This window comes from Limulus polyphemus, unplaced genomic scaffold (assembly GCF_000517525.1).
Source record: "Limulus polyphemus unplaced genomic scaffold, Limulus_polyphemus-2.1.2 Scaffold3539, whole genome shotgun sequence".
Taxonomy (NCBI): Eukaryota; Metazoa; Arthropoda; class Merostomata; order Xiphosura; family Limulidae; genus Limulus; species Limulus polyphemus.
The window spans coordinates 30152-40184 of NW_013669149.1; the positions used below are offsets into that span (position 1 = coordinate 30152).

General features: G+C 34.7%; 2 protein-coding genes and 1 pseudogene across 2 annotated transcripts in view; 2 read left to right on the forward strand and 1 right to left on the reverse strand.

Annotated features, from left to right (window-relative positions):
- The window catches only part of LOC106469548, a gene marked incomplete at its 5' end in the record, with an annotated part of 29421 nt that extends 29408 nt beyond the window's left edge, over positions 1–13 (forward strand). The window contains one exon of the mRNA XM_022398088.1: positions 5–13. Within this exon, the coding sequence (XP_022253796.1) occupies positions 5–13 (9 nt within the window). The remainder of the gene's footprint in view (positions 1–4) is intronic.
- A 97-nt stretch (positions 14–110) lies between these two features.
- On the forward strand, positions 111–1004 carry LOC111088321. Its single transcript, XM_022398087.1, has one exon. The coding sequence runs from the start codon at positions 111–113 to the stop codon at positions 1002–1004; it is 894 nt and encodes a 297-aa protein (XP_022253795.1).
- A 2728-nt stretch (positions 1005–3732) lies between these two features.
- The window catches only part of LOC106469549, a 26964-nt pseudogene continuing 20663 nt past the window's right edge, over positions 3733–10033 (reverse strand).

The window sequence follows — 10033 nt, forward strand, 5'->3', positions numbered from 1 at the left end:
ACAGAAAAACTAGCCCTTGTCAGGGTTACGAACACGAGGTTCACCACAGAAAAACTAGCCCTTGTCAGGGTTACGAACACGAGGTTCACCGTTCCCTGGATGACGCTGATATGCGCATGCGTAACTGTTGGAACCAAAAAAGGCAGATTCGATCAGATGACATTCGCGACTTTCAAGTTGACTGTCAACAAACAAAAAACAAAGACAGAGAAGAGTATAATAAAACTGAGGAGGAAAACTGCCATATTAACAACTACAGAAGCGTCATTCGTAATGATTTTATCCAATTAAAAGACAGACTCGATGAATACAGTTCGAGTCCTTATAAGGCTGATAAGAAAAGTAATGATCCACATTCAATGAAACTAGGAAACGAGTCGAAGATTATGCATTCTGAGAAATCGGATCAAAGAATTCTGTCTCAAAGTCCAGAAAAAGATCGCAGGAATAATCCAAACATTATCCTACCGGAGGACTTGTTCCATTCTAGAAACACGGGTCTATGGAATAAAGTACCAGAAGGTGGTAAACAATGGAACAGTCTAGAAGATTCTTCCTGCAAAAATGATCCAGGAGACAAACAGCTTGAAGCTCTAGTACAAGAAAATTATAACGAGAACAACATTGGCCTTTCCAGAAGTAGGCCGAATAACACCGAGGTTAGATATGTTGATTCATCGGGATTTTTCTTTAAACCAAGTACTGGTGGTCTTGGTTTTCCAGCTTCGTGGGAACCAACTGAAACGTCCAGTGCTTATCAAAAGAAAACTATACAAGAGGAACCAATAAGACCGGTCACCAAAACCTTTCCTTTACCCAAAGCATACAGAAATAATATGCTGTTACGTAAACACGTGAACTCTGACCTTTACACTGGGGTACGTAAAACGACAGATATTCAAGTTCAGGATAACGGTAAGTTCTACGACCCACCAGAAACAATCAGTGCTCTTGTTCATCGGGAAATAACAAAAGCTGTTAAAGAGATCAGTGGCTGGCTGTGAAACTACAGTGGCTCTCTCTAGTGTTAACTATGGAAAATAACAATAACTAGTATCTGTCTTCACTATGTTTTGGGTTATTACATTCAGATTGATACAAACAAGAGCTAAGCTGGCACCATCATTTATTTTGGTATTCGAAGATATCTCAAAAATCGTATACTGTAATTTTAACAGTTTGTTAGACTTGCGCGCCATCTTTCGTGTATCTATGAAAATCATGACGTCAAGCCTCTTTAAAACAATTACATTTAATTCATTTAGGCCTAATATGTTATTATGATTTTGGGAAGTTCTAAGACTTGAAATCGTGGCTGAATGCTGCTAAAGAAATAATAAACAATTCGGACTGCGTCATATTAACTTCTAACGCTATCTGACAGTAATCAAATATATTATAAAATAATTAATTAACAATATAAACAAGAGTTAGCTATACTTAGTAAAGTTCGCTTTGTTTCTGAACGTACGACATTTAATTTGAGCAGGAAGTTATCGTTATAAAATATTAGCAATTAAAAATGTATAGTTATCAAAATTGTAATGTTTGACCTTTGACCCCTTAAAATCGGAAAGGTTTCTTGGGGAATTAAACCAAGGTATATGACCTTCAACTTTGTGGTACACAGCTGGAACTGTTGAAAAGAAACACAACCATAGGAAATACAATACATCTCCTCCCTATGGGAGAGAGAGATAAATAATAAGTACAATATATATATGATGATAAATCATTAAAGACATTATTGGTTTATATGTAAAATTGTCGGCGTAGTGAAAGGCTGAATTATTATCATTAGCAAAGGTGACCGATTCATACGTGACATTTATTTCGTTTGTCTTCACATAGATGGCGCGTCCCATTCGCCAGGTAAGTCTACTGCATACACCTAATATGGCCAGATGTTTCACAAATGCGTAATTATTTTAACATATTATCCAACTTGTAAGTTTCATGGCGATATATCCAGAGATCGACATTAAGACAGTATCGGGGAGGGAAATTATAATGGCCTGTTAAAGTTGTAAAAATAGGGAAATGGATAAAATAAGGGGTTTTAGAACTCTTGTCGGGCATACCCAAGAATTGTAAGTTTGACGGTTATCAAAAACTAGGGGGGTTGGAAACTTTTCACCACGGACAGACAGGCACAAGCGATTTATAATAATCATTATTTTTAACACAATAACTTAAGCGATTGACCGAATGCCTGCTACATCCTTATCTTCTCATTACCAGCATTTTACAAACTGTATTTGTCGCTACAAAACAAAAATTGGGTACACGTTCGAAAAGTTTAGAATAATGTTTCATATTGATGGACAAGACATAACAACGATCTTTGTGGCTTTCTGTACTTCAATCAAGTGAAGTAAAAACAGTCATTGAAGCTGCTCTGATCAAGACCATGATGCCACCTTACGTAAAAATTCGTCGAGACAACACTTGTTTATTTTTATAAACAAGTTTGTTGTCCCCTGGTGGTACAAATGGAAACTATAGATTATGTGCCAAGTTTTAGAAAAAAAGGCTTACACATATTTTATTATCGCAGTATGATAAACAAAAACAACCGTATGTCGCTGTAGTTATTAGCTAGAATTAGTAATTCTTTCCAGATTTATTGCATATTTAATAAATAATAATAATTATCCTTTTGTGACGTCTTTTCTGGTTAGCTAAGGTTAGGAATTCATAAATCCAAGGTTGTGCTTTTTATATCTTTTGTGTTTTTTGTAATAAGATGTTATGATAACATCTGTATTTTTTTTTATAAAAAATGTAAATAAAAATAAATAATGATATTTCTCGTGTTATGATTAATTAACAGAAGGTCGGTTATACATAGTTTAATGTTGCAATAAGTACATAAATACACTTCTGTAGGGTTTTTAACTCATAAAACATCATTACTTCTGAAAGAAAATATATCATTTCGTTTGTTGTTTTTATTATTACTTTTTACATCAAGGTTTAAAAGTTTGAACCAGGTGTTTTTGAGGGGGGGGTGGATCGCTCCGAAATCTCTTCTTTTGCAAGTTTTAAACTACAACTGCAGGTTTTGTTTGAAACAGATTTTATTATGTTATGGAAGGATTGTTCAAAACTAATCAATAAGTTTTCAGAAAAATTAAAGAAGGTATTTTAGTAAAATAGTAATGGTGTAGATTCCAAACTAAAAATATTTATTACGTAAAAAAAAAAAAAAAATTCTACTCTACAGAAACTTAGTGCTAAATTTACACGATAACAAACTATATTTAACATATTTTTTTTTATCAAAATACAAATCAAAAGTTATTACGAAGCTGGTGACATCTATTGAGTGAAATGCGACTTAAGGTTATTGGAGTTAAAAATATACAAAGTGTTTTGAATCTTCCAATAAACAACTTTATACATGGATTATTACATAACTGATATAATGGAAGTCCAGAAACCTCAATATATACCAAGAAAAATTAAAACAAAGTATTTGAAATCCACTCACGTTAATAATAATCGTTTAATCATCTACTTGGATCTACGGTACCATCAAAATTACAAACGTGTTAAAAGTATTTTACAGAGTTCGAACAGAACAAGAAGTCTCCAGTTTAGAATAATATAACCTTGAAAAACAATGACCAAAACGTATACACACATACATATATATATATATATACATGTGTGTGTGTGTGTGTGTGCTTGTATGTTTCTATGTGACGATTTTTTTTTATTATTATTATATTTTTTTCACCTAATAAACCCTACTCCCAATATAGTTTAAGAAAACGAGAGAAAGCTGGAAGTATCTAATGGGCGATTTTGTAACCTTTATATCGTGGGAAACAAATAAACCAAGTACGACTTTCAGATTCACAGTTACATTAAATAAATCACCACGTGACATCGGTATCACGTATCAACCAATAATCGCGACGTTCCTTTCTTTTATACACACGTGCTCCAATGACAAAAGTTTTAACTTCTGATGGGTTATTCACGTTTTCATGCATCCTTCGACATTTTCAGGCCAATCACAGACGTTTTCATTGGCATTGAAGACCAGCTGATCAGGACACGGCATGTGATAGCGGATTTTTCCTTGACATAAGAAATACTTAGAACATTCCTTCACATCTCGATGGTAGGAGATAATTCCATCCGACTCATCACAAACAACTTCATCTGGATCTGGAGAAAACATAAACAGAAGCATGAGTTCAACAAACAGATCAAAGTCAACATTTAATTTACAGTGTTACGGTTTGAAGTTACATACATTAAAACATTTTACTACTCCTGGTAAAAGAATATATATATATTATATTAAAAGTTTAGAACATATGTCTAACATATGCTGGATTATACTGATTGAATCCCCCGTTTGGTACTAAAGTAAAAACTACATTAAACTATCTAAAACTGCCTCAGGTGTAGGTATTGATTAAATATACCTTTCTTGATACAAAGATATCGAAAATTAGGCCAAGGTTTATACATCATCCGAGCACAAACTGTGAAATACGTTTTCGGTATATGAAAAAAAAGACAGATAATTCTGAGTAGTAAATGGGTTATATAAATATAATATTTTGATTCAGACACTGTTTGTTGTTAACGGTTATTTAATTTCTGTAGCGCGTGTTGGCGTATGAAAGACATATTATTACTAGTAAAACTGGGCTTATGACATCAACTTTGTTATTTTTCTTTAATCTGACATTCAAAGTTTCGTTTTACAGCTTCTTCAGGAGCGTTCCACTAAAACACAAACCGCAACTGACAGTACAAAGCTGTAATACCAAGATTAATCATGTTTACTAACTGTCAGTTTCATCCTGTAGTACCGGTTTTAATGGTGTTTACTAGCTATCGGTTTCATCCTGTAGTACAGGGTTTAATGGTGTTTACTAGCTATCGGTTTCATCCTGTAGTACAGGGTTTAATGGTGTTTACTAACTATCGGTTTCATCCTGTAGTACAGGGTTTAATGGTGTTTACTAACTATCGGTTTCATCCTGTAGTACAGGGTTTAATGGTGTTTACTAACTATCGGTTTCACCTGTAGTACCGGGTTTAATGGTGTTTACTAACTATCGGTTTCATCCTGTAGTACAGGGTTTAATGGTGTCTACTAATTATCGGTTTCATCCTGTAGTACAGGGTTTAATGGTGTTTACTAACTATCAGTTTCACCTGTAGTACCGGGTTTAATGGTGTTTACTAACTATCGGTTTCACCTGTAATACCGGGATTAATTATCTTTTATCATAACTGTCATCAAAGAAGCACAACTGGGGTATAAGAACCGTCAGTAATTATTTTACGTGCTGCCCTCTGGTTAACTTAATAATGTTAGAAATGATGGTAGAGTCAATACTGATAGCGTGTTTAGTTTATAAAGTATTGAAAGTTGTCCACTGAACACGAGTTGTAAGATCAATGATCCATGAACAATACAAGTCTAAATTGGATATATAACTTAAAATGTGATTTCAACGTTCCATACCCGAGAAAAGCACAATATAAATTTATTAACATTAGTGACTGAATATTAGGGTTCAAATGCTTATTCTTATGTGAATATTAGGGTTAAAAAGTTTGTTCTTATGTGAATATTAGGGTTAAAAAGTTTATTCTTATGTGAATATTAGGGTTAAAAAGTTTGTTCTTATGTGAATATTAGGGTTAAAAAGTTTATCTCTTACAGGCCCAGTGGTTGATGCAAGCAGGTTACGGTGGCGTCATGATCTGGTCAGTTGATATGGACGACTTCAGGGGGACGTGTATGGGTTCTCCCTTCCCTCTGATAAGAACTCTGAAGGAAGAATTAAAAGATTACAAGGTTGCGAACCTCGAAGCCCTCAGTAGTAACATTCATAACTCCTTAGGCCAGCTAGTCGGTAAGACACGTGTTTTTAAATTCAGTTGTCAAGTTTCCATAAGAATACACTTTTTAACCCTAATATTCACATAAGAACAAACTTTTTAACCCTAATATTCACATAAGAACAAACTTTTGAACCCTAATATTCACATAAGAACAGGAAGGACCACACAGAAAAAACAGCGTTCTCATATTTACCTGAAATCTTAACGTGGTAACTCCGTTCATGATCAAATTAAGCCTAATGTGTATAACATAATTTAATCTTCCAATAATCAACTTTTAATTTAACTGTAACTCTTGAGACACAAAACGACGCATTCTTTGAATGTTACCAATACATACGAGTCTTACAACAACGTAATATTGTAGGTTTATTATGAAAATGAAAGAAACTTTACACGTAGTTGTGAAGCGCCAGTTACGTGTTTTATTCTGTCTTTCGAAAACTGAGGTTTTATTGTTTGTTTGTTGTGTACGCAACGAGGAATCAAACTCCGGAATTTAACGTTGCAAGTCCGTTAACTTACCCGTGTTCCATCGGTGGACAAAAGGCGGCTTGAAAGTCGGGAGAATAACACAATATTTAAAAGCAATTTTCAACAAGCTGCGTGTCATATTACTGCTTAAATGAATAAAAATATTTGGACTTTCTTTACGTTGAAATGTTGGTTGTTTAGACAGCTTTAAATCTATAGTACTAATGGTTATTTAGCATTTAACATTAAAAAAAAATATTATTCACTGTTATATTCTTTCAGTTGGAAACAACTATTATGTTTTTACTTTCCTAAAATTAACTGAACAGAAAACATAATTTATGACTTATAACAGTTTGGTTTTTCACGGAGTATAATCAAGTACATTAATAATACTTTGTGTTAATAGTTAGCACAATAATTTCATGTTCATTCAATATAATCATGAATTAAATCACTTGAATAGCTCAGAAAAATAGGAATGTTGCTATTTAGCTTACGCAAGTGTAAAACTTGGAAAGTGGCGACATCTTTTGACAATTTACATAAATAGCTTCATCAAAAAACAATAAATAAATGTGAAGAATATAAATAGAATTTACAAACCATTTCTAGGTTTAGTTTCTACATAATTAACAAATAAAAACAGTGTAAAAAATACAGGATAGCAAATTCCGTGAATATCACTTACTTTAAGTTTCACGCTTCGCAAATCGTCAAAACCAACCCACTGGTCATCCTTGTAGGCGTAAGGCACCATTTGTTCATTATCCCACACGAGCACGGCTCCGGATTTCAGGAAGTCGCAGATCTGGAGAGAAATGTCAAAATTTCAGCATACTTGTTTGCTCGTTATTAAGTGCCAATTGTGAGTATCGAAGCACCCAGACTTACCGCCAGGGGCCATTTTTAGCAGAAGAATTACCTAATATGTCTACAAAACTGAAAGCACTTAGAAAAACTACGTGGGTCACAAAATTGGGGGGGAGGAATGTGAAAGCACGTAGAAAAACTACGTGGGTCACAAAACGTAAAAAGTGCAAGCACTTAGAAAACTACGTGGGTCATAAAATTTAAAAAGTGAAAGCACTTAGAAAAACTACGTGGGTCACAAAATTTAAAAAATGTTAAAGCACTTTAAAAACTACGTGGGTCACAAAATTAGGGGGGGGGAATGTGAAAGCACTTAGAAAAACTATGTGGGTCACAAAATTGGGGGGAAAATGTGAAAGCACTTAGAAAAACTATGTGGGTCACAAAATTGGGGGGAAAATGTGAAAGCACTTAGAAAACTATGTGGGTCACAAAATTGAAAAAAAATGAAAAATGAAAAATCTGAGTGCTCTCGAAAAGCAGGTCCGGTCCTTTTGTTCAACAGGGTAAATTGATAAAATCTACAAAACAGAACTAAATAAATCATTAAATTTTGTCGGCATCATGTTAGGAAATACATGAAATTCATCTACCTTCATGAAATATTGTACCTCTCAAAACAGCTATTATTTTTAACCATATGTTGTTTACTTAATGCAAAGCTACCCAATGGGTTGTCTGCACTCTGTCCACTGCGGGAACTCGAGCCACATATTTTAACGTTGCAAGCTCTTAAACTTACCGCTGACCCACTGGGGGATTTAAATTATATAAGTTGTGACATATAAAAAAATCAGATAAAGATGTAGAACTAACTGCCTTACCACCAGATCGTTTAAATTATATAAGTTGTGACATATAAAAAAATCAGATAAAGATGTAGAACTAACTGCCTTACCACCAGATCGTGAATTGGGTTTGTTTGTAGTCATGCACAAAGGTACACGATGGGCTATCTGTGTTCTGCCCACCACGGGTATCGAAACCCGGTTTCTAGCGTTGTAAGTCCGCGGACTTACCGCTGTGCCCCTAGGGGCGAATTTAGTTTACGTTACTCAAAATGCTACAAATATGAACACCAATAAAAGGTTATAAGTCGTACATATATATATATCATTTTTTCTGGGTGAATTTTTTTCAATATACTCAGAAAAATGTCGTTAATATTTGTTTCAAATTATACACATTTTTTTTTAAGATTGTCATTCTATTCGCGTGGTTGCAAATATTTGGAAAGCAGCGAATAAAAATTTTGTACTTCATACGGAAACTTGAAAATTTTAAGCTGATGTATAAAAATAATTCCAATGATTTTTTTTAAAAGTTTTCTCCAATCGTAGTTCCAAGTCTGTTGTTTTATACGTTTCCAAATCTGATCTATGTTAATAGGCCTGGTGGTTAAGGCGCTCGACTCACAATCCCATTACTGAACATGCTCGCTCTTTCAGCCATGGGGGTGTTATAATGTAACGGTCGATCTCACTTTTCGATTAGAGGAGTAGCCCAAATGTTGGCGATGTTGATTAGCTGCCTTGCCTCTGACCTATAATTTTTTTAACTCAGAGACGGCTAGCGTAGATAGTCCTCGAGTAGCTTTGCGAAACGTCAACAACTGATTTCTGTTAAAAACTTGCCTCAAAAAAAGATAAGAATCCCGATTCACCGGTGTAGTTCCCGGGTTGACCACCTCCTACTGCGGGGGCGCCGATGTCAGTCAGAGATGTGTTGCTAAGAGTGTAACTACGTCCGTATGTAGGAATTCCAATACAGAGTTTCTCCTTCGGAGCTCCTCGTTTCACCCACTCTGCGGCACTGTAGTCCTAACGAAATAAGTAAAAACTTTATGTTACTGGTGAATATTGGAACAAAACGAGCACGTGCGGCGACAGTTTGAATATTATCAAAGTTGGTATAGTCTCTGTACAGTTCTTCTTTACGTAAACCAACCTGTTCGTTGGATTTTTTATATTTAACAATTTCTTCAAACCTGTATAAACCTGGAAACATGTTAAAAAACCACATAAATAAACTTATAGAAAACACTGGCGGTTACACAACTTACTTCCTACCAACAGCGGGATGTCTCGTTTAATTATTTTACTTTCGTGAAGGATCATGATGATCACGCTACAAATGAAACATAAGCTGAACTAGTTATTATAAGGTGTGATGTGTATCAAATACCTGAGTGAGGGGGTTATTGTAAGGTGTAATGTGTATCAGATATCTGAGTGAGGGGGATATTGTAAGGTGTGATGTGTATCACATACCTGAATGAGGGGGTTGTTGTAAGGTCTGGTTAATATCAAATACCTGAGTGAGAGGGCTATTGTAAGGTGTAAGGTGTATCAGATAACTGAGTGAGGGGTACTGTAAGTTCTGGTTAATATAAAATGCCTGAGTGAGGGGTTATTTTAAAGTGTGATGTGGTTCAGATGTCTGAGTGTATGAATTATTGTAAGGTGTGATGTGATACAGATGTCTGAGTGTATGAATTATTGTAAGGTGTGATGTGGTTCAGATGTTTGAGTGTATGAATTATTGTAAGGTGTGATGTGGTTCAGATGTTCGAGTGTATGAATTATTGTAAGGTGTGATGTGATACAGATGTTTGAGTGTATGAATTATTGTAAGGTGTGATGTGGTTCAGATGTTTGAGTGTATGAATTATTGTAAGGTGTGATGTGATTCAGATGTTTGAGTGTATGAATTATTGTGAGGTGTGATGTGGTTCAGATGTTTGAGTGTATGAATTATTGTAAGGTGTGATGTGATACAGATGTTTGAGTGTATGAAGTATTGTAAG